At 35.8% G+C, this 26098-nt stretch overlaps 3 protein-coding genes across 12 annotated transcripts; 1 reads left to right on the plus strand and 2 right to left on the minus strand.

The window, feature by feature from the left end:
* Window positions 665-6907, plus strand: LOC109705699 (DEAD-box ATP-dependent RNA helicase 16). Its single transcript, XM_020226490.1, has 15 exons — window positions 665-1056; window positions 1539-1703; window positions 1828-1917; window positions 2049-2177; window positions 2425-2525; window positions 2705-2819; window positions 3055-3192; window positions 3688-3753; window positions 4195-4374; window positions 4598-4693; window positions 4797-4934; window positions 5598-5680; window positions 6117-6154; window positions 6272-6486; window positions 6649-6907. Exons 1-15 carry the CDS (start codon window positions 868-870, stop codon window positions 6715-6717), a joined length of 1812 nt encoding a protein of 603 aa, XP_020082079.1. The 5' UTR covers window positions 665-867; the 3' UTR covers window positions 6718-6907.
* LOC109705843 lies at window positions 7435-11213 on the minus strand. Its single transcript, XM_020226652.1, has 7 exons — window positions 10853-11213; window positions 10105-10146; window positions 9440-9574; window positions 8682-8914; window positions 8231-8267; window positions 7969-8026; window positions 7435-7864 (listed from the first exon to the last, which is right to left on the minus strand). The coding sequence occupies exons 1-7, from the start codon at window positions 10970-10972 to the stop codon at window positions 7785-7787; spliced, it is 705 nt and encodes a 234-aa protein (XP_020082241.1). The 5' UTR covers window positions 10973-11213; the 3' UTR covers window positions 7435-7784.
* Window positions 12524-19672, minus strand: LOC109705116 (BEL1-like homeodomain protein 7). 10 transcript variants are annotated; one of them, XM_020226395.1, is made up of 8 exons: window positions 18485-19164; window positions 17060-18141; window positions 15866-16242; window positions 15329-15389; window positions 14750-15237; window positions 14185-14293; window positions 13919-14093; window positions 12524-13824 (listed from the first exon to the last, which is right to left on the minus strand). In XM_020226395.1, the coding sequence occupies exons 2-6, from the start codon at window positions 17972-17974 to the stop codon at window positions 14278-14280; spliced, it is 1857 nt and encodes a 618-aa protein (XP_020081984.1). In that variant the 5' UTR covers window positions 17975-18141; window positions 18485-19164; the 3' UTR covers window positions 12524-13824; window positions 13919-14093; window positions 14185-14277. The 10 variants fall into 10 exon arrangements, with proteins under 10 accessions (XP_020081984.1, XP_020081921.1, XP_020081859.1 ...); XM_020226332.1 differs by having other exon boundaries at window positions 12524-13137; window positions 13426-14093; XM_020226270.1 differs by having other exon boundaries at window positions 12524-14090.

Here is a 26098-nt window from a genome sequence, read left to right on the forward strand (position 1 = left end):
AAAAAAAAAATTAGATAGCCAAAATTCTTGATAGTATCAATTGACATTCATATAAAATGTATTTTCTACAATAAAATAAAAGTGTGTAAAATTTCTTTCACCTATAGGCCATTTGAGCAAACCCCTTTAATTTTAATTTTTTTTATTTACACCTTCTCAATTTTATTTTCTTTTTACAATTGAGTGATTTTTATTAGCCAAATGTTTTAAAAAAAATTAGTAAATTAATAAATGAGATATCTCGGCTAAGAAAGTTTACTACATGCAAAAACCTAATAAAAAAACTAAAAACTTAAGAGGCCTTAATAAAAAAAAAAGTTGAAGGGGTCTTTTTTAAAATAGACCTATAGGTGAGGGCTCTCCATACACTTTTACTCACCAACAATTAGGGGTAGAAAAGTCATTTTATCTTATAAAAATTTACAAAAACAAACAGAGGGTGATGGAAGGGTATTCATGATAGTTTATGAAGTTTGAGAGGGCATTGATGATATTTCAAAATTTTGAAGGCTATCTATGATATTTTTAAATTTTACAAGGGTAGTCATGAAATTGCCCCTTTTCTATTTGATGCCACAGTACCCGCGCTCGTATTCGATAATCGGATCCGGATCCGGATGTTCGAAATTTGCTAGCAATATTACATTTACAGTCCCCTCCTGAGTCCTCTCTCCCTCGGCCGTGCGACCGAATCCGCGCCGCTCCCGCATCTGGAGCGCCAGCCGAAACCCTAAACCCCACTCGTCTCACTCCGGGCTGCCTGAGGAAGGCCTACAATTTTCCCACGGCGAGCTTCTTGCGGCTCGAGCATTGCTTCGTGCTACTTTTGCGGCGCTAAACCCTAGCAAAAACTCTAGAGCCAACGCCATGGGCGCCGAAGCGAAGCTCGATTCGATCGAGCGGCGAGAGGAGGGCGACGTGGACGTGGAGAAAGAGGGCGAGGAGGAGAAGAGCTTCGAAGAGCTGGGCCTCGACGAGCAATTGACCCGCGCTCTGAGGAAGAAGAGCGTCACCGATCCCACTCCGATCCAACGCGCAGCGATACCCTTGATCCTGGTGATTAATCCCCACCTAATTGCTTCTCGGATCGCTTTTGCACTTGTTTCTTATGCATTTTTTAGCAAATTAGATCGGATTATTAGGTTGTGCACTGATTTATTTAGATGGTAAAGATGCATGGAACTTAGCTGAACTATAGTGCATTTTGAACCATAGAAGTTTTGATTTTTAGAACCAAAAAAAAAACTTTTGATTTGAACTTTCTAAGTTTGTAGTAGTTTATATTCTGTCAAGTAACAGTATATTACTCCGTTTAGAGAAGTTACTAATGTTGTTAGTTCCGAAGGAGTGTTAGTTAAATTGAACAGGTTATGTAGTAGAAATAATATTTTTGAAGTTTAGTTATTATTTTCAAAAATTCCCTTTTGTCTAGGTAAGGTCTACATGTTTTTACTTATTAAGACTTTTTTTGGCTTCAGCTAAATCATCATAATCATGATTTTTGAGATTAGATTGTGTTATTCTATGTGTGTGTATAGAGTGGAAAGAATGTTGTTGCATGTGCCAAGACGGGCTCAGGTAAGACTTTTGCATACCTCCTTCCGATGCTGCATGAGCTGTTGAGGCTATCTTCTGAGAACAGTTTGAGGAAATCTGCTCCAAATGTCTTCATTCTCGTGCCAACGCGGGACCTTTGTCATCAGGTAACACAAGTTCTTTGATGCTTGTTAACTTTAGTCAGCGTGCTATTATCCCATCACTCTTGATGAATTGTATCTTTAATGTCTTTCTTGTGTATTGGATTGGTTTTACATTTTCTTTTTCTAGGTGTATTCTGAGGCTTCGTCTCTCCTCGAGTTCTGTACAAATAAGTTCAAGATTGTGCACTTGATGGCCACAATGCCCATCCAAGATATGGTGGTTTTTTTTCCTTTCTTCATAAATCTCAGTAATGAATCTCTTGGTCTGAATTTTGTTGATTAAGTAAAACTCCATACAATTGGCTTTTTTATATGTTGTTACTGACCTACACATTATTTTCTTTGCAGCGTGTTGCTTTGTCCGGACCCCCTAATATTGTGGTTGCAACTCCAGCTTGCATCTCAACATGCACATCAAAAGGTGTCCTTCGAGCATCATCTATTCGCGAATCAATTTCAATGTTGATTCTTGACGAGGTGTCTATTTACTTTTACCGCCTTATAATTTGACAAAATTTTCTCTGGTATCCTATATGTGTGATAATAAATAATTGCTTTTGATTGGCAAGAACGATAATTGCCAGTTATTTTAAATTATGATTTAATTTCAGTAATGATAGGCCTTTGAGTGTTGGTATTTACTTGGTCATTTATGTTGTCGTTTGACATCTTTAATGGGTTCATTTTTGAGGTAGGTCCTTATTTACTCATGTTTCTTTTCCAGGCTGATCTTCTCCTTTCTCATGGACATGAGGCTGACTTGAAAGCTCTAATCCCTCATATTCCAAGAAGCTGTCAGTGCATTCTTATGTCTGCAACTACTAGGTTCAGTAATTCAATACTTCCATCAAAATTCAGAGTAATTTTCAACTATTGTTTGTATCGTGTGTTCGTCTTTAATTGCCACTTACCCAAAAGATGGATTTCAAATTATTGTCTTTCCTTTCGATTATTTTGTCATTGTTATTAGTGCATTCTTATTGATGGTGATTGTTGTCTGGCAGTCCTGATGTTGATAAACTGAAGAAGCTCCTGCTGCACGAGCCTGTAACTCTGACTCTCTCTGAAGAAGGCCAATCTAATAGTGATCTAATTCCTGGAAATATTGAACAATATTGGGTAGGGACCATTCTTTTATGCTAGATTAGTTCCAAGTTTGGATCATTTTGGTTTTCTTTTTTATTCATTTACGCTGTCAATGAATCTTAGTGAAGTGTTAAGTAGAGGCTGTTTACTTCTGATATTCCCATGAGTATTTCATCCAGATGCATACCCAGTGTGAATTTTCTTGTAAATATTGTGTCAAAGTTATTTTTTTTACTATTTACCTTTTTTTTGTTTCCTTTTTTTTCAGATCTCTTGCAGCGCTCATGATAAGCTACTCTACATATATGCTCTCTTAAAGCCAAAGCCCAGGCTTCTTGCAGGAAAAGTTTTGATATTTGTCAACTCAATTGATATGGCATTTAGACTAAGGTTGTTCCTTGAGAAGGTATGGTTCTGAATTTATTTATTTTTTCTCCTTTCATTCATGATATATGTGTTTACCATGGGAAATTTTGCAGTTTATCAATGCCGTACGCATTATTACCCATTATTAATTTATAATTTGTGTTTGCTTGATGAGTACTAGCCTATATGGGGATAGAAGAATAATAAACTTCTCTATAAAACCTTCTTGAGCTAGATAAGCTAAAGCAGACACTAATCTTATCACAAAAAAAAAAAATCTTTATTCTTGTTGGTTAATTTATTGCTATCAGTTAGAAAGATCGATAAAGTCGGATATATAACCTTTGTTTGTCAAATTCAACACTCAGAAAATAGAATATGCCCTTAAGAGAGTAAATCTCTTTTAGAATTTGGACATGCTAGATACAAGTAATTGTGTAGAAGTAGCTTTAGTGGTTATACTTTAATTGCTGCAACTTTATTTCTATCTCCTTGAGTGGTTGAATTTTCTGAACGGTTGCATTACTTTCTGCAGTTTGAAATAAGATCTGCTGTCTTAAATGCTGAATTGCCACAAAATTCACGGCTTCATATTCTTGAGGTAGCTTTATTTTATATATTTGCTTCTCTTTTTTTTCCTTTTCTTTTGTGCAAGATTTTCTTTTTCCTGATCCAACCTGTAGGAATCATAGAAAAGGTAAATCCTCTATGATGCACTTGATCGGATCGGTTATTGATAGAGTGGATAGATCTGCCATTCTTGAAATTTCTCTTCTGATTCAAAATCGTGGTGTAACATGTATCCCCTTTTGTTCTGGTCTTTTTTTCCATGGGCGGATTGGTGTTGAGCTTTTTTCTTTTAAAAAATAATATACATATTTTCTATGGTATAGAGAGTTTTGAATCTCATGATTTTTGGGTCAAAGATAGCTTTTTATTAGTAATCTGAACTTCGTTACTCACAAAATGTAACTATGATAACTAGTAACTAGCATCAGTTATTTTTCTCTATCTATATCTCTCACTTCTGTGCTTTTCTTAGGAATTCAATGCAGGGCTATTTGGTATTCTAATAGCAACAGATGATAATCAGAGTAAGGAGAAGGATCAAACAAGTAGAGAAAGTCAAGTGCAATCTAGAAGTACCAAGAAGAAGTTCCGGCAAAATTTAGATGCCGAATTTGGAGTCGTCAGAGGAATCGATTTCAAAAATGTCTTCACGGTGTGTTAATTGTCTAGTTATTTTGAATGTAACTCTATTCCAGTTAGCACCTGGCATTACGTATTATTTCTTATATTTTCTGATTACTTTGTCAATATATTGGGAATGTCATCATATAGGCATATTTGTAGTTCAACTTGGGATTCTATCTTAGTTACGTTTGAACGAAAGCGTTTTAATTATATTCACAACAATAAGCAAATTCTATTCTCACCTTCGACAGGTAATCAATTTTGACATGCCTCGAAGCCCTGCTGGATATGTTCATAGAATTGGCCGCACTGGAAGGGGCCGTAACACTGGTACTGCTGTGTCACTTGTAAGTTTCTTTTATATGTAGGAAAAAGGTGAAAAAGGTGAACTTCTTGTTATGCCAAGTATAATGCATAAGGTCTGACATTCTTCTGTTGGTTCCTATAAAGGTCTCACCAGAGGAGGGAGAACTTTTTGCCAAAATCAAAATTATGTTGGAAGGTGATAGCAGAGATGACTCGGTACATATTCAACCTTTCCCTCATCTTACTAAAAAGGCTGTTGAGGATCTACGGTATAGAGCGGAGGTAATGCTGGCAATTTATTCAATAATTGTGAATGAAAAATCTATTTTCCAAGTGTTGGGGGATTGGTTGGGTTGGGGTAGGTATTAAATATATTCCTGAACCATATGCAACGAGTATTGAAGCAAAATAATTTTCAGTAGTATTTGGTAATCATTTATTTTTTATTCTTTAGATTCTGTATATTAGCATTAATAGTAAAACCAGTACAAGTAATCCACGGCATATTCCATCTGAATGGGCCCTAGAATTTCTAGTTTTATGGTAACATCCTCCCATAGCTGTTGATTTAACTCTACGGCATCGATAAGTTGCAATAATTTTGTTCCGTACTGTTTTCAAGTCCTTTATACTATCCAACTCATCCATACATGACCATTAAGCTAGTATTGCTTGCTAGTTTAGTCCTCTTGTCAACTTGTGGAGTTAATGGTGATGACTGCCTTGTATATAACAATATATACAACATTATACTTAATTTGTGCGTAGTGTTCTATTGGGATCCTATCTGGTCAGATTTTGTCCGACATAATATATTTCAGTAGGCCTGAATAGATTCATAATATGTTTTACTGCTATTGAAGTATAAATGCTGAGCATTTCAGCTATAGTTTTAAACTTTTTAATGAAATCTTTGGAGGAAAAATGATAAGTTTGTCTTAACAGGATGCTGCTAGGAGTGTAACGACTCGTGACGTTCAGGATGCACGTCACCAAGATCTAAAGAAAGAAATTCTCAATTCTGAAAAGTAAGTATATCAGTTGTATGTTGAATGAAATCCTTGGCGTTCTTAATTTAATTGCAAATTATGATATTCGAGGATGATTTTTACACTAGGCCCTGTTTGGATGTCAGATAAGTTAGGGGTTTAATTTTTATTCCTTAAAAGGCCTTGATATTTATAATTTACACATAGGAGGTGATTTATCTTTTTCCGAAAAAATGACTTGAAAATCAAATATGTTATTTCATTCTAGACGTTAATCACACTCCTATCTATCAAATACTAAGCTTCCTGAGTAAATCAAAGAGAGATTCCGAATAAGATATTCATGCATCTAAACATGGCCGAACAAGATATTCATGCATCTAAACAGGACCTTTAAGAGCTGCATGTTGTCTTCTGCTGCCTTTTCTTGTTTGCCTTTGTAATTGGTAGCAACTCCTTTTCCATCTTTGACTAGGTTGAAGGCTCATTTTGAAGAGAACCCGAGGGATTTAGGTAAATGAACCACGAGGCTTTTGAGCATTTTGCAACTGATCCATTTTCCTGATGTTTTTTTATTGTACTGTTCAAGATATTTACCCTCGTTTGTTTAATTTGGACATCTGTGATCAGATTTATTGAAGCACGATAAGATACTTAGCAAGACGGCTCCTCCCAGCCACCTACGTGTAATACCCGATTATCTTATTGATCCCACTACAAAGCAAGTAGGGAAAGCTCTCAAGCTTTCGCGAGCTGCAGTGGGAATAAATACCGCGAAGAAGCGGCCCGGATTCAAGAAAGGATTTGGCAGAAGCAGCGACCCACTTAAGACTTTCTCAGCTGAGGTGATACTCTCCATCCCTGTTGGGGGTAATTTCACTTTTTATGTCGAAAAATATAATTTGGGTTTTATTTCGGACTGATTTTGCTCTTAAACCCTGAACAGCATGAGAATCAATCTCCCTGGGGGTTTGTTTTGTGAATCTGATTTGATTGTATGATTGCAGAAGAAGAAAAGGCGGGATAATGATGGAAAGGATCATAGACAAAAAAAGAAGCTTAAAGTGGGAGAATGAGATTTATCAGGTTCTTATTTGGTGACGGTTAGAAACAGGGGTGTCGAATGTAGTTCTCCCCTCTTCAATTTTGTAGGCTATTTAAATTTTTGCCTTTTCTTTTGTTGTAGCAAGGAGATTTGTAATTATTGCTTTCATACTGCGGTTTTTTTTTTTTTTTTCTTTATAACAAGACATTGGAAGTTGCTTATCTAACGCTTTGATATGGTCGAGGCTGCTAAAAGCCCCACCCCCTCTTCACCAAAAAAAATTAGAAAAGGGAACACGCGCACAAAAAAAAGCACTCTCTTAATATTTAAAAGAGCAATGTTAGTTGTCTGGCTCTAGACTATATAGAAGATTTACATTGCAGCTATCCAAAGGTTCATATTAATTCTTCGAGTCTCATCAATTTGTTCGTTTAGACTAAAATCTATGAATAATTTTGTGAACCTTTGAATGTGAAGGGTGTAAGATTCATATTCATGTATGCGTACAATGGGGCATTTTTTGTAAAATTCTTGGCTAACTTAATGATGCAGAAATTCATCTTTTTCTCCACATTGTAAGAAAGCAAGCTAGCGAAAACTCGAGCTCTAACCCTTACAACGAGATTTAAGATTGATGATCTCAAGAAGCGTCCAACGAAAATAATAGGAAAAACATTAATGTAGAGGCGAAAGCTTTTGAATTCTCCAATTCCCCATGCAAAATACAAGGCTCAGATAACACGGCAGAGAATTCGAGCCTTTTCTCTCTTATTTTGTTGCCAAAATCTCCTCCTTGTCCACAAATAATATCAAAACGCACTTCAAATTACACCAAATTTCTGTTCCTTTTCTATTTTCATCTTTTCTTTACATTTAAAGCAGATATATAAAAGCATGCCGCAGCAGAGAAAATGGTATTTCATTCTGCAGATGAACTCAACTGCAGATTAGCATATAAAACTGTGGCTATATCACAACCAGCAAATTCTCTTCTATGTTCACAGATTCTGGCATTAAGCCGCCGCCGTTATTTTCTATAAACACATTGGTGAGATGCTAACTACCAAAGACACAATAATTGGTGCTAAGTATAAAGAATCAACATGTACCATTCTTCCTCTCCAACTTTATTGCCTCATATGACTTCACCACTTCTTTGAACTTTTCCTCTGCAGCTTCTGTAATGAAAATCAGCATGTCGATATCAGTTCATGAGACATTCAAGTGGCTTGATCAATTCATCCAAAATAAAAACAACAAAAAACAAGAATGTGATACTCACCTTTATTATCTTGGTTTTGATCAGGGTGGCACTCCATTGCTTTTGCCCTGAAAGCAGTCTGCAATGGTTACAGTATCTATCGTTAGAGACACATAATACTTTAAATTTCTGTAGAACAAGACAAAGGTTTCATGAGCTTTCTTTCTGAAGCATACTTAGTTCATATGTCTAAATTTAAGATCCAGTATGCATATTTCTAAGGCTACCTGACTACACAAAATAAGCACCAAAAGAATTTGAAGAAATAGTGGAAAGTCAGTACCTTTATTTCAGCATCAGAGTATGGTGATGCTCTTGACCTGTAGAGAAGATGTGGAATCATTAATGAAAAATAAGAAGCAACAAGCCCACACTTTTTGTATGACATAAAATGCATCTTATAGCAGTGCTATATTCTATAGGGAATAAATATAAAAAAGAAAAGAAATATTTAAATACATTAGGCTGCAAATTCATCTTCCCCTGCATATTACTTAATCATTTGTGCCCTACATATTGTGATTATCGTTTGTGCTAAGAAACTTGATTGTGCTTATCCTTTTGTTTGTAAGAAACTGCACATCAAAGGGGTGTACACAGCAATTCAGATTTAAACGAGTACATACTAATAATAGATGATTTTGCTGGGATGCATATGTGAAAAGACTCATAAGAAACATTGATCAAATTATGAGTAGGGGAAAACAATGATTATAAAAGTCTATAGCATGTACCTGTCAAGACCCAAGACTGCATAATGATGGGACATAGGATAAGTCCTGCTGTTCTTCGGAGCAGATGTGTACTCAGTTCTTTGATGTCTGAAGGACGTATCTGTTTTCCAGTACCAATCATCCCTTGGAATATACTGATAACCACCGGGGTCATTTTCCCTCCAACTTTCGTAGCCCCTCTTAAATTTATTTCTCTCTCTATTGAATACGCTTTGCATGCGTCTTATTCGTTGCTACATGAGTAAAAGCAACAATGTCATCCAGTACACAAATTATAAAATAACCAACTAGTAGGGGGAAAAGAGTATTTGACTGGATAAGAAGACACTATATAAGCTAGCGTAAAGATCAGTAAGATTCAATGGGGAGAAGCCATAGAACATGCTGAAACCACAAATTTCTAATCACATTGTAAACTAAGAATTTGCCTCTCTAAATATTTCCCCGCACCGTATTATATGTTTGAAAAAGTTTCAAGTACATTAAACTCAAAATGGGAGGTTGGACTAGGGAGAGTAACATTATTGGTAATGAGTGGTAGAACAAAACATTAGCCCCCTCTTTAGTAACAAAGATGTATTGGTTTATCAATAAACTCAGAAATAATCAATAGAATTAATAATTTATTAAGATCAGGAAAAGTACTAGAATTATAAAATTAATAGTAAGTACCAAAGGATGTAAGTCATTTTTCACCGAAAACCAAAAAAATTCCAGTCTCATAAACTAACAACAAATTTATTGGGAGATATACTCACCACTCTCTCCATCTCTTCCTCATACTCTTCTTGCATTCGACGGTTATATCTTTTCCAAGCCTCCTCACTGAAACTTCCACGACTTGAGTTGCTGGTTGTCTTCTTCCATGATGAGCTTGACTGCATCCTGTTAAACTTTCAAATAATAATAAAAAAAAAACATCTATTTAGTAAACTTAAAGAGGAGTGTGTATTTCCCCTGCAATCTTACAAAGGACATTTATGTTGACCAATAAATGGCTGAAAGAAATTAAGCTGTCAAATTAAGCCTGAGGATTACAGGTCATCCGGCAACGAATCCATATATGAGTCTCTCTGGCCCCATTGTATCAAAATGTAAATAGTAGTTCTAACTTCTTAAGGCATTTACCAAAATCCTTACTCATAAACAGGTCCTAATTCTTTATATATCTTACACTGGACTCCCATATAACTACCATTCTAAATTAATTATGTATATTCATCAGCTTTAACCAACTGCGCATAAAAAGGATGCTAAAGCACAATCAAGTTCACATCTTGCTCAAGTCTAGCATGATATTTTATTCACTTTCTCTACTTAGTCTCAGCAAGAATTTATATTCTATAATACTGACTGGAAAGTAAGGAAGTAAAGGGGAAAAAAAAAACAAATGCAAACTTATAAAACAAAGAATCAAGTGTACCTGAGTAGAGATCCAATCAGCACTCCTTCGCAATTGAGTAACCTGCGGTTTCCCCAAACACTATAATAAGTCTACGCGCTGGACGTAATTATCATAACACACGTCACAATATTGGCTCAAATGCACAAAATAAACATAGGCTTATAGAGGATGACGAATAGAAATAACCATATGGACAGAAATGAACTCGAATACTTAATACAACTGACTAGGTAACATGGAAAAAATTGAACTTTCGTATGTTCCATGGCTTATAATGATGTTATCTGCAGAAACAACTAACATTTCGCGCAATGAAGTAAAACAAAATTTGATTGAGGCTGGCCCCTGGAGTCTGGGAATCAAAGTAGTCTCACAAATAGCACGCAACTATCAATAAGGAAGAAATTACTTAATTTTTTCGTGGTTGGGAGAAAGAAAAAAAAGAATTTTTTTTTTCAGTTTGCGAGGTCTGAATTGAATTACCAACTAACCGAGCTGCTCATTTATTTCCTAATTAAACCTAAAACCAAAAGGTATCCATGTCATGTAGCTAGATGAAGTATAATGAAATGTTAGATTCTTCCATGAAGATCACAAAGGAACAAGATTTAATAACTGGAAACCGAACATTGAGAAGAACTGTACATAAAAAATTGAACTACTTTAAGTTTTCAAAAAGAAGTAGCAGGAACACCAAAATGAGATCAAATCACAACCCAATCACCCCAAAAACCCCAATTCACGGCGGAGAAGGGCGAAAGAGTACCGCGAAGGTTGTGGCGGTGGCGCCGATTAGGCCAAAGAGAAGGACGCCCCAAGCCTTAGACACCTTTCCCCTCTCCTGCCACGCCTCGCGGTCGCTCTTCTTCTCCGAAGTAGAGCCCATCGCCGGAACCCTAATTCTCCTCCGACGCCACGGCACGCGATCGATAGCTCGCGAGGATCGAGCTCATGCTTCGATCGATGGCCAAAAAAAAAAAAAAAAAAACCCTTCCCAACACAGTAAAAAGGAGGAGGAGGAGCGATCGAATTTCGCTTAGAATTGAAGATTAGAGATTCGGCGAAGAAGCTCGGAACCAAAACCGCCTCAAACGCTTCCAACCTCTTAGTTTGATCTCCATATAAAATATAGGAATGGGTATTGATGTATTCCTTAATAAAAATTTATAAAATAATTTAATATTTGTATTTTTTTTAAGTTTTAGAATACTCTATATATTTCTTATTATCACTCATATGTTAAAATTCTATTCTTTTAATTAAAATTCTCTTTTTTGCAATTACAATGAAAACATCATTTTAAAAAAAAAAAAAGTTGTGCTAGATTTACTACTTAGCAGATAACTTTGTTATGATGGTTGTATGATATAAAAAGAAGAAAAAAATGGATAAAAGAGAAAAAAAAAATTAACTGATAAAAATAACGGTACTTCAATAAAAAGGTTTATTTTAAAATTTAAAGAAATATAAAATTTAAAGATATATATTAATAGTAATCTCTTAGGGTTGAGTGGGTGACTGGTTGAATAGTATGATTTAACAACAACTGAAAATTTATGAGTATAAAAAAATCTATATTTATTATATTTATAAAAATATATTAGCTGAACTGGCTTTTAAAAGTTATACTAGTATTTATTCCTAAAAGATAAGATTAAATTTTATTTGGATAAGAATGTAGGATGTGTATACGGCCCCTGAATAATAGTAGTTCTCGGTTAGGATAATAGTAACCTTTTAGGGTTAGTGGGTGGGTGGTTGAATAGTATGATCTAATAACGACTGAAAATTTATGAGTATAAAAAAATTTATATTTATATTTATAAAAATATATTAGCCGAACTTACTTTTAAAAGTTATACTAGTATTTATTCCTAAAAGATAAGATTAAATTTTATTAGGATAAGAATGTAGAATCTGTATACGGTCCTGAATTATCCTCGCGTAGCAATTTTATGTAGAACAAGTATGGATGGGTAAAAACTGTTGCCAAGTGTATATGTTTTTGGTAATGAGTATTATTAAGAAAAACAAAAAAATCTGATAAATTTGGGTTGGACTATAATTTTTATCTGTATTCAAATCCGAACCGAAAATAAAATCCATATAAAATCTATTTTACATATCTAAAATATATTTTTAGATATTTATTTTAATAACTAATATACTTATGTATACGTATTATCCTTATGTTTTGAATTTTTATTATGGATTTATTTAAGCATTATTTTCGTAGGCTAAAAAAATTTGGTGCAATTATTAAGCTCAATGGTACAAATTCATTTTGAATGATTTGGCATATTATGTCCATATATTATGATATTTATTTAAACTAAATTAATCAATAAATCTAAATAACAGATTTTTATTCGCATGATAATCATTCGGTCTCAACAAAAGAACAATTATTAGTTAAATATTACCCAAACAGTAAAACTGTTTTCATCTACATTAGACTTTTATTAGTGTGCGAGTTTAAGAAACACAAATCCGCTAAAACTGCGATAAGTTTATGAATCTAATTAATTTCTTTCTCAACACCAACAACTCAATCAATACCTGACATTCTTATAATCCAAGAAAAAAAGATAAAAAAAAATTGGACTCTAATTCCTAATCTGAGTTTGAAACCCAAGCCTCAGGCAGAGACAGAACTGTGCTGTGGCCTTTCACGGCCCTGCTCTTCTGATTCTCTACAAACTCGGCCTCCGAAAAGCTCGCGATCGGCGGCCGCGCCGTTCTGTAGAAGTTCGTCAGGTACGCGCGCAGGTGCTCGTCGTAGCTCCCCTCTCTGATCATCTTGAACACTTTCCTTTTCGAGAATTGCGACGAGAACATGAACTCGAGAGAGCCGAACGCCTCCGCGGGGAAGTTGTGCGGCGCGTCGGGATCGCCGGCGATCTTTATCGCGGCTCTGTCGTGGGCCAGCGCTGCTGCGTCCTCTGACGGATGAGTTCCCAGCAAAACGTTCCTGCCATTGAACTCCGCAGAAGCGAGCCACTTCCCGGGACTTCCCGGAGACACACCTTTGTATCCACTGCACTCCATGGACTACGTAACATGCACGTACCAAATGCACGTACCAAATAAAGTTAAAAGTTAAATAGATATGATATACGATTCCTGATACGGCTAGTATAAACAATAAATATCATTTTAGGAGATAATAATCTTATCTAAACGATTTTATAAACTATTCTCCTAATACTACTCAAAATCATTTATCACTTATAATTAACATGTGGATAAAACTCAAAACTTATTTCATCTTGGTGTGCAAACAATGAAGAGAAGAACATGATTAACAAGAGAGAGGAAAAAAGAAAAATGCTGCAATACATCGACTGGATTTGTTTCTGGCTCCGCTTCGTCGATCTATCTGAACCAATTCCTCGTTGAGTCCGGAGGTGAAGTACTGCAGGCAGTAGCTAGCGTGCACCCACCGGTACTGTGTATTTATAAGCCGAATTTTGGTACAAGGGCCTGAGAGGAAGCAAGAGAAAGGATCAGCAACAGAGTGGTGTTCGTAGGGTAGCGCTGTTCCTTCTCGGCGCCTGCTGATAGCCTGGTAGCTTCAGGTCGCGTGGCGGGTTCCGCCTATGTCGCATTTCCGGCTGTTTGCGAATCACCTTTCTTTGAGAAGAGGATGACGAAGAGTGGCGAAGAAACTCACAGAGCTCGACACGCGGAGATATTTGGCGTTCCCGTTACGGAGGAGGTGCTTTGGCTGATGCCCGGCTTTTGACAGATACAGTGCAGCAGTAAGATTACGATTTGCAATTTCATTAGTTTGCGATCGAGAAATCAGATCCTATTGGATTTCCAAATGTACCAGATGACTGCGTCTTCATCTCTTTAAGAAGGCCTTTAGAATAGATGATATAACTCTTTCGAGCTTCTCTCTTCTGCAAACTCATACCAAAGAAAGTGTTTTCTGCTTCTCTCAATCCTCTTCCTTCATTTCTCGCTTATTTCTGCTGACATCTTTGCATCATATACTGTTCCTGCTGGGAAATCAAACATGTTGTTTTAATCCACAAAATAATTCTCGACAAATTGAATGACTTCGAACAACTTCGAAACACAGAGAGAGAAAACCTGGTCGAAACTCGAACGAGTCACATGAGATGCGGCGCCGCCTGATCTCAGGGTGGTTCTTAAGGTTGAATGTTCGAAAAGTACCTACCTATTTTACCCTCCTTCAAATCTGTAACATAGGCCAGTAAGCATCAGAAAATGCTTTTACTTCAGAATTAGAAAATTCTCATTGCATCATGACTGAAAAGCAAATAGATTTTCGGTTCAATCACAATAGATGCTAAGAATTTCCTGATAGAGTCCAGGTAATTTAAACTGCGAAGGCTAAAATACCAATCAATTGTGCATCCTTGCATGAAAATTGTACACATTCCTTTGATATAAGAAGTCAAAATACGTCATCCATCTTTACAACACAAAAATATTTCACCTCCCCTCACTCTGTATAATACATCATATAACACATGCTAACATTTTTTGGTCTATAACTAATACAAGCGGTATCAAATCGGCATCTTCTTCAAAGCCATATTTTATTTTTAAATCCCAAAGTCTAACACCCAATGTTGCAATAAACGTCAGCTTTTATGCGACAAAATCATGCAGTAAATGCGACGATCCAAACCTTTCTCGCCGGTCCTCCATATTCATATAACCATACTCCTCGGCATCAGCCACTATGGGCGCACTTCCGAGAAAGCTTCCATTGTTGTGCTGTAAACCCAACGTGAGAGACACTCCACCATTTCCGTAATGACCCAGTTCGGCCATCTGATAAGCCATAAGCCGCGAGTTTCCATCGGAGTGATTGAGAGCTTCTTGCAGTAGAATGGACCCACCCACATTATGGTTTTGGTTGGTCAGATTGGGGTTCATCGTGGGTGCAAAATCGACCTTTGAGTAGGAACTTAATTGGCTCGTCGCACATTTTTCTGTGGCAGGACTCTGTAAATTCCCGCAGTCGTCAGAATTTTGCATATCATTTCTACCTTTCGATTGATTATCGGAGGAAGAATTCGAATCAATTTGAGCATCGCCGAGTTCTTCTTTGTACATCTCCTCGATCATAGGCTTCCAAAGACGAACGCGAGCATTGATGAACCAATTCGAAACCTAGGAAGGGCGAAAAGGAAAGAATGATTGAAATAATGATCTGGGCTCATTGTTCGGCGTTATAGAGAGGAAAACGAATTAGGAAGCATACCTGACTCCTTGTCAAGCCCGTCTGCCTTGCAAGCATGAGCTTCTCGGAGTCCTTCGGATAACTGGGGAAAGATATATTATAAACTGAACAGTTAATATGGAGTATTATTGTGGAAATTTGAGTATTACGTGTTATTTTTTTCACATGGCATAAGAGCAAGAGGTCTTGAGTTCAAAATCCCATCGTACCCGCACACCAATAGTTTGAGAAACGAAAAAAAGAGTAAAAAAAAAAAAAAAAGTGAAAGAACATCTACTTGTTTAATTCAAAATCCATGTCCTGAGCCTATTAGAAGTCCAGAGCTCAAACATGAAGAGGGTGTTCAGAATAAAGTATTCGAACATGATTCTTTACCGGCTTAAGTTTTAGGAAAACTAGTTCTTTCACATGATACCGGAGCAAAGGGTCCCCATTTAATGAATAATCCACATCTTGGGCCCGTTAGGACCCACTGGCTCAAACGTGAGGGAGATTGCTGAATCTTAACTATAAAGAACTGCACTCTAACAGCTAAAGCTTTTAAAGAAATTGACTTACGGATGAAGAAAGTGCTCGAACAGCCAAGCACGAAGGATCGACACAGACGACTCGGGCAATCCTCTTTGTGGCCTCCAAGCATTATGCTGCATCATACCAAACTGCTGCATGGCCCTTTGTTGCCGTATCTGCTGATCTATGTACCTCAGGCGAGATATCCCACCATTCCCTTTACTTGAAGTATCTTGCTCACCTAGACTTCTTCTTGTCGCTTGGATCTGGCTGTTTATGGCATCTCTCAAGCAGCGGAATTGACGAGAGATTGTTTGGAGCGCAAGGGTAGTGTAGGGTTTAGAAGCCCCGCAACCGGCTATGGCATCAAATGAAGAGACTACTATCTGCATCTGATGGTAATATTGTCTGTATCTTCGATCAACCTGGAGTTGAGGTTAAGAAATGAGATGTTATCGAAATGTAGAGCTATGAAAGGTCTTCAATGTGATCCTATTACTACAGTTCTTATGTCATCAATAGTGAAATAATCCAGTCTTAGACCACAGAAAATTTTTGCATTTTCTTTTAAAATAGCTTGATCAGTTTAGAACTTGTTGACAGTTATGAGAACCCCATCTAAGACATACGCATTTCATGATTCTCATCCATACAAAAGGTCAAAAAGACTGCATTTCCAGAAATTTTTGATGTTTTTGGTGAGTGTTTTTCTTTTTAATTCAAATATGAACAAATTAATATTAATAGGTAACTCTCATTCAACAATTTCTAAGTCCAACATTCGCATCAAGATTGTCTACATAGTACCATTTGTTACTGAACACAAAAGCTGTCGCCATCCATGACAAGATAGGCAGTTTGGCAACTTGTCCTCATTGTATGCCATACCAAAACACATGCTAAGCATACAAATCAGTTAACGCTCTTGGATCGACAGAGCTTTGGATTTTCTTTTCTTTTTCATTTCAAGAACGCCAAAAAAAAAAAAAAAAAAAAAAAAAAAAAAAAAAAAAACCAGAAAAACATAATTAGTACGATATGGAAGCAACATCTGGCAGCAAACAATTAAGACAATAAATCTGATGGCACATAGCAGCAAATGAAAAGTAGCGGTGACTAGAGTTGCTCAAAATGAAAGAATCACAAATTAAGAAGCAATGGCTTTGAAGGTTTGACTCAAACAGAGTGTTATGAAAAATCAACTCTAATCAAACACCAAGTAGAAGGGGATAGAAAACACACCTCATCCAACATAGCCAATAGTTTGGTCACTTTGTTCTGAAGGTCCTGCCTCTCTGCAGGAGAGAGCTCACTCAAATCATCCGCAGTATCCTCTTGCGGGTTTGAACTTGCTCCCTCCGCCTTCGACCCCCCATCAGTATCCTTACAAGTATTGAGGCTTTGACTTTTATCCTCCTTTTTCTTCAACGTTTTTCTCACATTAGCTACTTCATCTAGTAATTCTTGTGCTGCCTTGAGATACTTCGAATTTGGAATTGAGCTTGCGAGAGTGGAGTATCCATAAGGAGAGACATTCATATGTACTTGTTTGGCTTTCATATTATCCTCTCCGCAAGACCCAGTATTTCCCAAAGATGATTGATTCGGGGCAATAAAAGAGATGTCCGCACTTGTTGGCTGGTACTGATAATTGGGCAGAGGAATTTGAGTACCGAGACTAAGTGATAATCCCTGGTTGTTTTGCATGGCTGAGACATTTGGCTGCTGTGAAGAGAAGCTCTGACCATTTAAAGTGATTAATTGTGGCCTTAAACCCATCTGAGTATCATCAGATAGAGGATTTTGAGCAAGATTTTCCGATCGATTTGCTGACCCATCGATCATTCGCATAAAAGACATCTCGTTTCTTCGAGAATTGAAAGTATGGTCAGCCATTTGAGAAGGAACCATATTTTGAGCTCCTGTAAATGAAGATTGTGAAACAACAGTGGATGGAGCCGGAAGAAGGACATAGTTGTGCTGAGATTCAGAATTGCCAGCCAATGAATCTGAATATGGAGTAGAAGAAGAAAAATTAAGGTACGGCAAGTTCCCCTGAGCCGATGATTCCATATACGAAGCGTTTGCGGGGTCCCTTAGGCAAAGATTTGGGACCGAATTTCTTTGGTTGGTAGAGCTCGAATAGAACGTCGCCATTTTGTTTCCTCTCCCTCTACTTTTATCAGGTTAGGTTCTTTTGAAGAAAAACAATTTGTGATGAAAAGACATCAGAATAGTTAGGTGAGGAAGTATCTGCCGTCGTCATGGGCTTTAAGATGCCTTCTTTTGAAAGCCGTGAACTTTGATCTTTCATGAGGAGTCGGCTGCAAGAAATTGAGCAAAGAGAAAAAGGTGAAGGAATATACACGAAAGAGAGTTCTCTAAAACAGCACTATTACAGGACAAGGTATAATTGGCATTTGATATATCACTAAAACCTCGTTAACTAATTGGATTGCCTATTGGAGACAACACTCAATTCATAAAACTATAATTCCCACAACAATTGAACACAACATAATAAATTCATCGAGGAACTCTTATTTCATAGAGCTGATTTCGAAGAGTGCAAAAAAATTACGCCAGGATGAATTCAGAAAACAAAATTCATGAAGAAGAGCATAGCCACAGATAGGGCAAGAATAACTCGAAAACTAGAGTGAATACCGCAGCTCAGGCCTCTATCGAATAGTGATCGAAACTCGAAAGCATAATCAGAGATTCACCACTCCTAATTGTTCAAGCACTGCAATAATAGAAGAAGTTAGCTTTAAATCAATCTGGACTCTGGAGAAAGAATTAGGCATTAACAAGAGAAACTACAATAGATAAAAGCTATTCCTCAAGCATATGCCAAATATTTACGAATTTCAAAGTACGAATTCCTAATATTTTGAGGGGCGAATCAAAGATACTTCTAGTTTATCACATAGAGGGAAACAAACACCAATTATTTACTATCAAACCCATCTCACATAAATTTCCTCTTTTTTGGGGGAGTTTGAGGTAAAGATAAATTTATATAATTCTGAGGCAACATACACATGCATGAACCAAAAGGAAAAAGAAAGAGACCCAAAGGGGAAAAAAAAAAAAAAAAAAAAAACTCCTCAGAAACCAAATTTTTGATAAAGAAGTAAAGCAACTAACAATAGAGCTCATTAAACCCCAGGAGCTTGTTGGAACCAATTATTATCTTGAAAAGGAGGCAACTTTTCTTCTAAAAACCACAAAATTGGGATTTATGCACCCAGAAACAACAAAATGGCAATAATTATAGAAATTCAGAAACAAGGAAGTGTAGAGAAGCATCTAAAGCACAGGAAGAAGCAATAAAGTTGCCAATTTACCCCNTGATACCTGGTAGAGAGAGAGAGAGAGAGAGAGAGAGAGAGAGAGAGAGATGTTGCAAAGAAGGGCCTTTTTTAGAGTTATGGGGAGCAAGGAAGGGGAAAGAAATTCACAAGCTTATCTTTTGTGTGTGAAATCCTCCTAATATGGAGACAAAAGCCCATGCCAAGGGATTAAAGAAGGAGAAAAAAGACACCTTTCCTTGCCTGCTCTATTGGAAAACTCACACTACCTACACCAGCAGCCTAATTACTCCATACAATTTTTTTTTAAAAAAAAACCAAACAATTTTTTTATATTATTGTTTTTTTTGTTGCTTCTACCCCTCTCTCTCTCTCTCTCTCTCTCGTCACAGTAGCATCATCAAAACCCAACATTCTATCTCTGCACGTGACAAGTACACACACACACATCTCTCCCTCTTTCATTTCTCTATTGTTTTATGAGTTTTTACTTCACTTTTTATCAAAGACTCAAATAAGTACCTTAAAATCTCCTTCACCCCTTTGGGAGTTGGTACTGGTTTTGTTAAGGTGTTCTATCTCCTAACAACCAGTTGGTAGACCTAAATCTTCTCTTAAGCCCTCTCTTTTAACCACTATATATATCTCTCTTTCTCTCTCTCTCTCTCTCTCTATCAAGAAATTATTGCCTAAACGCGGTCCACAAGGATCATCTACCGCCCGGTCATCCGCTCTCCATTTCATTACTCCCGTCAGTTTTAATTACTTTAATAAAAAAATTTAGATTTTAAAAAATTTAAAATACTATCAATTTTACAAATGATAAAATGAAGAAAAGATGAATCGTCTATTAAAAAAAAAATTAGGTGAATTAAGTCTAGATATATATATTATATATATATATATATTCTTTTTTCTCTACTTTTCATAAAATCATCCTCTCAACTTTGGTAAGTATTGATGATACCTCACAATCCAAACTAGCAAAGGATGTCAACAGGGTGGATTCGGGACGAATTTTCAAACATTCGAATCCCAATCTGGACCCAAATCCAAACTTGAAATCCGAACTCGAATCTAAGTCTGACGGATTTTAAATATCCATATCCAAACCCAAACCCGAAAATTCGAATTGGAAATAATTATTTTTTTTCAAAATTTCAAAATTTATTACATTAAATCTAAATTTTTAAAATAAAAATTTAGATATAACATCATATTTTTATATACATATTCTATAAAATGTAAAATAAATTTGGGCTCCGGCCACGTTCGGATTTGTGTTCGGATTGGGTACAGTCAAAATTCAAATTTGAAACCATATCCGTTAAGTATCGGATAAATTCGGCCTCTTTGAGCATGAATAAAATTTCGAATATCCATATTCATTAACATCCCTAACCCAAATCATATAAAATAAAGGGATTCATGCTCTAATCAACCCTTATTAAAAGGCCTTACCCCCACCCTAACCATCCCTTATTAAATTGGTGGGTGGATTGCTTTAGAATAAGGCCAAGGCAACTGTTGTGTTGATTGGTTAGCATTTCTCTCTCTCTCTCTCTCTCTCTCTCTCTCTCTCTCTCTCTCTCTTCCATGTAAGCACCCCTTGGTGGGTCCCTTGCTGATGATGTTGTGACATGTGTTGATTCAACATCACACCCTCTTGTATTCTAGTGCAATTTCTCTTCTCTAATAATAAACACCTACTGTATCAGCGGGCCTTCAACTAACGTATTATTGTATTAAAAAAATATTATTTTTATGAAAACTTTTAAAAGTCTTAATTTTTTTTTCTTTTGCCACCAACAATATCTTTCGGTTTGCTACTATTTCAGAAGTTAGAATAATCGAACTCTGAACCTTTAAATTTTTTTGAAAATTTCGAACTTTTTGATTGTCAGATATTTTACTTGAGGTTACTGCAGATTAAAGTAGAAGGGTCATTCAGCCTGGCCAAACGGATACGCAACTCTTTCACCAATTATATATTCTCGATTGTTGAAATATCTATTCAATGTGCCTAATTGCATACCCTCTTTATTAACTTGTAGAATTTTTTGCAACAAATAGTTTCTTTCAGTTTGCTGCTATTCAAAAGTTAGAATAATCAAACTCTAAACCTTTAATTTTGGATCGAAATTTCAAACATTTTGATCGTCAGATATTTTACTATAGGTGACTACAGATTAAAAGTAGAAGTGTCATTCAACTTGGCCAAACAGATACGCAACTCTTTCACCAATTATATATTCTCAACTGTTGGAATATCTATTCAATGTGCCTAATTGCATACCCCCTTTATTAACTTGAGGAATTTTGCAGCCAATAGTTTCTTTCAGTTTGCTTCTATTTTAGAAGTTAGAATAATTGAATTCTAAACCTTTAATTTTGTATTGAAATTTCAAACTTTTTGATTGTTAGATATTTTACTAGAGGTGACTGCAGATTAAAAGTAGAAGTGTCATTCAACTTGGCCAAACGGATATGCAACTCTTTCACCAATTATCTATTCTCGACTGTTGGAATATCTATTCAATGTGCCTAATTGCATGCCCTCTTTATTAACTTGCAGAATTTTGCAACCAACAGCTTCTTTCCGTTTGCTGCTATTTCAAAAGTTAGAATAATTGAACTCTAAACCTTTAATTTTGTATCATAATTTCGAACTTTTTGATTGTTAGATATTTTACTAGAGGTGATTGTAGATTAAAACTAGAAGGATCATTCAGCTTAACCAAACGGATACACAACTCTTTCAACAATTATATATTCTCGATTGTTGGAATATCTATTCAATGTGCCTAATTGCATACCCCCTTTATTAACTTGCAAAATTTTGCACCCAACAATTTCTTTTAGTTTCCTGCTATTTCGAAAGTTAGAATAATTGAACTCTGAACCTTTAATTTTCTATCAAAATTTCAAACTTTTTAATTGTCAGATATTCTACTAGAGGTGACTGCAGATTAAAAGTAGAAGCATCATTCAGCTTGGCCAAAAGGATACTCAACCCTTCCACCAATTATATATTCTCGACTCTTGCTCATATTTTAGTTCTGTACTGGTGCTGTATATTCAGACACATCATTGGAGTTGAACTAATGAAAACGCACTGATGTGTCGACCGATGATTAGTCGAATCTTCTTTAGTTGCGTGTCCCATATCAGCCTAACAAACAGAAGATACTAAACATTTAGTTAAATAATACATGGCAAAGGTCACAAATCTAGGGTTTAGAGATTGTCTATAGAGTGACAAATGTGGGGAATCATTAATACATTTATTAAGGATCAAAGCGCGAAATGCACCGACCGTCCCTAAAGCAAATGGTAAAGGGCTTGGTGGTTGGTACCCGAGACCCAAGTTCGAATCCTAGTTGATTCACATTTCTAGCTAAGTTTATTTCTAATGAAATAAACGAAGCGGGTAGCGTGCTACCTATCTCTCAAAAAAAAAAAAAAGCGCGAAATGCTTTGAGATACATGATAATTGGCGAAAATAAACAACAAATGAGACGAAAAAGAAGTTTCATAACACCTTAAATCCAGGAGGATTACTTTAAATTAATGTCAAGTTGCAAATAGTACGAATATTTAATAAAAGATTCATAATCTTTTAGCGCTTAGAGAATGATCCGACGCTCAGTTAAACTTTTCTCTATTTTTATGAGATCTGAAAAGGTAGAATAAAATTCATTGTCACTTTTAATAAGCAAACTTAAGATTAAAAATATGTCAAATCGCACTTATTTTTTGTTTTGCTATTCCTGGTCGCTTCACAAACTAACCATTGTTTTCAAGTGACAAATTTGTTAGCACTATTTACGCAATAACTTTGGTAGTTCAAATTGAAACTACAATTGAAGCCAAAAATGCCAACAAGTTAGATAAAATAACGTACCAATCTTACCTAAACTTAGAAAAACAAAAAAACAATGCCAAAAACACCCCACAATCACTTGAAATCCGTTAATATATAATGTCAACACCATAATACAATTCTTTTTATTAGGCTTGTTCTTGATGGGCCTTTATTTTCTTCCAGATTCTTTCTCGTCTTTATTGTTAGTTTGGAGTACTTCATTTGCAAACTAATCTACTATTATTAGTAAAACTTAGCAACATAGTTTAATCTACTATTGTTAGTAAAACTTAGCAACATAGTTCCAAACGTGTTAGTTAAGTTGTACATATGCATGTGTATTTCTATTATCAATTTATCATCTTACTTTTATTATTAGCATGTGACAACACAGTCAATTTACTATCTAATGCCTTTATCACGTGAATATATGAAAGTATACTCAAGAATAGCGCTGGTACCATCTAAATACTATTGTAAGTTGACAAAAAGGGGCCTTTCACATCACAAATTAAATGAACTTAAATAATTAAGTATTGAGTTGGAATGCTTTTAAAAGCAGCAAATTTTCAGTACTCATTAGTTTTGGACCTTTGGAGCAAAAATTAATAATTAGAATTCCTCCTTAGTTTTGGACCTTTGGAATTTTCAAGTACTCATTAGTTTTTGACTTTTGGAGCAAAAATCAATAATTGAAATTTCTCATTATGCAAGATCCAAAGAGCAAAAAGGTTGATCTGAGAGCCAAAAAATTAGTAATACTAAAAACTTAGTGCATCTTAAAGCACTCCAATTGGACTCGTAATTAATATTGGAGTGTGACAATAATCATCAATCAAGATGATTTATCTACGAATTTATAATTAAGCTACGCAATTTCGCAATAAAATCGGGCTTGCATAAAATACGCTTCCAAATTTCGGAGAGAAATTCAATAATTTTCAGGATTAATTGAAAAAACTGTTTTGAAATCATATGTCGGAGAATTCACATCCCGTAAAAGATCATCGTCCCCTAATTAAATATTTCTCTTTTGTGATTTGCACATGTTTGTTGTTTAACTAGTTAGGTACGAGAACTACTCAGTAACTCTAACAAAATTCACCATAGTTTAAGTTTCCAAAATCAAAACCTATGTGAAGCTAAGGAAACACAGATTCTAATTATTGTAGCCTAATCAGGGAGTTGGATACGGAGATCAATTATGCAGTGACGATAATGTCAGCAGTAGTGATCGATTGGTGAAGGAGTCATTAATTAGTCATATTTCAGGAAGTAACGATCTTCTTGTTCTTGTTGTTGTTGTTGTTCTTCTTCTTCTTCTTCTTCTTCTTCTTCTTCTCTTAAAAGGAGATTATCCTACTTTTTACCTATATATAGCAGGCGCTCTTTATGCATGTAGTTTCCATATAAAATTAATATTAACCTCATGTATATATTGATAAGTGACCTTTAATCCACTAATCATTTACAATTGGTTTGTACATATGATATGCATGTGGCACGTGATGAAAGATCAATGTGAGGCGCATTTAAAAAAAAAGTGGAATTCTCATCAAACGGTTGTTAGTTTCTGGTACAACACTACAATATGTAGTTACTCTTCTTTCAATCATTGGAGAGTGCCAATTATGGTGCATGGTGTGCTGGGTCAGAGACTCCCCAACAATGAAAGTGAAAAATATAATTATTAGATGCTTTAGTCCCACATTGTGATTGTTTGTTCTAACTAGAACCTCTTTGTATCTGCTAGAGCTTTTCCAAACGTGTTGTTGAGCAAAGTTATTTGGTCTAATTAGTTTCCTATTTGGCTCCGCTGTAATTTTTACTCTCTTAGCAAAAATTATTTATTTTAAGCGCCCGACAAATAGAAAATTTGTAATTTCACATAATAAGATATGGAATGGGATGTTAAGCCTTCCAAACAGAATTTTGCTTATTCTCTATAAAAGGAGAATTCTCGTGAATCTCTTATACTGACTAATTCACTCTACTAAATACTTGCATATAATTCCATCGATCTCATTTATTAAATAATTTTTTACATCTCCACCAAATAAATCAGTTGGAAGTATTTTTTTTAGATTTTTTATTTAAAAAGTACGAGTTGGTTGCGTTATGCATGATAAAAAAAAGTACTAGACCAAATTATTATTTCTTATAATAATTTCGCTACTACTTTGTGCATAGAAAAATATTAAAAATGTAATTTTGGTCCAACTCGTACCTTTAAAAACAAGAAGAAATCCTCGCCGTCCAGTTGTGAGATCGTAGAGTTAACGGACGGCGGATACAGGCGCGTCTGATCGATTAATGTTTACGTAACACGCGTCGCGTGCTTGATCGGCGAATCTGCGTGCCGATCCAGCGTCCACTTCTTGGGAGCTGGGAAATCAGAAACCGGCGACCAATCCCTGTCTGACATTACGGTGGGCCCCACTCCAACGCACGCCACGCCACGGTTGCTACGTCATCGACTTCCCCTCCTCCTGTTGTAAAGGAGCTGTTTTGTTTTAGTTAATTAGAAATAGTATGATTGGATATATATATATATATATATATATAGTTGAGTTGGAATACTTTCAAAAGGACCAAAGATGTGGTACTTTTAAATTTTTAGCCCTTAGTTGAAGAAATGTAGAGTTGGGACGATGGTGATAGGTGATGGTAGGTGGAATAGTGTTTGATCCAAAGACTATTAATTAATAATCAAAGAGTAGATCCAAGGGCTAAAAATTTAGAAGCACCAAAGGGGTAATACTTCTAAAAATATTCTAGCTCAATTATAAATGAGTCCGGCTGCTATGCTATCGATAGCACCAAACACTTGGTGCTATCAAGTTTTTTGCTGTTAGATTAACCCCTTTGATTATTTTTATCCGTTAGATTATACTATTCAATCAACTATTCACTCAACCCTAGGGGGCCCACATCATCCTAACTGTACATTTCTTAATCCGAAGGCTAAAAACTTAATAGCACCAATAACTTGGTACTATTGATAGTATTCCAGTCTAGTTCTATATATATATATATATATATATATATATATAGAGAGAGAGAGAGAGAGAGAGAGAGAGAGAGAGAGAGAGAGTTGGGCTT

Source organism: Ananas comosus, linkage group 1 (genome assembly GCF_001540865.1).
Source record: "Ananas comosus cultivar F153 linkage group 1, ASM154086v1, whole genome shotgun sequence".
In the NCBI taxonomy this organism is placed as follows: domain Eukaryota; kingdom Viridiplantae; phylum Streptophyta; class Magnoliopsida; order Poales; family Bromeliaceae; genus Ananas; species Ananas comosus.

Coding starts and splice junctions, on each gene's coding strand:
- LOC109705699 (XM_020226490.1), top strand. CDS start 868: ATGGGCGCCGAAGCGAAGCTCGATTCGATCGAGCGGCGAGAGGAGGGC. Junction 1,057..1,538: donor CAGCGATACCCTTGATCCTG/GTGATTAATCCC, acceptor GTGTGTGTATAG/AGTGGAAAGAATGTTGTTGC. Junction 3,193..3,687: donor TAAGGTTGTTCCTTGAGAAG/GTATGGTTCTGA, acceptor TACTTTCTGCAG/TTTGAAATAAGATCTGCTGT.
- LOC109705843 (XM_020226652.1), bottom strand. CDS start 10,972: ATGGGCTCTACTTCGGAGAAGAAGAGCGACCGCGAGGCGTGGCAGGAG. Junction 10,147..10,852: donor CCACCGCCACAACCTTCGCG/GTACTCTTTCGC, acceptor GGGAAACCGCAG/GTTACTCAATTGCGAAGGAG. Junction 8,027..8,230: donor ACTCTGATGCTGAAATAAAG/GTACTGACTTTC, acceptor TAACCATTGCAG/ACTGCTTTCAGGGCAAAAGC.
- LOC109705116 (XM_020226110.1), bottom strand. CDS start 17,974: ATGGCGACGTTCTATTCGAGCTCTACCAACCAAAGAAATTCGGTCCCA. Junction 16,243..17,059: donor TATTGGCTATGTTGGATGAG/GTGTGTTTTCTA, acceptor CCTCAACTCCAG/GTTGATCGAAGATACAGACA. Junction 15,390..15,865: donor TTCGAGCACTTTCTTCATCC/GTAAGTCAATTT, acceptor ATCTTTCCCCAG/TTATCCGAAGGACTCCGAGA.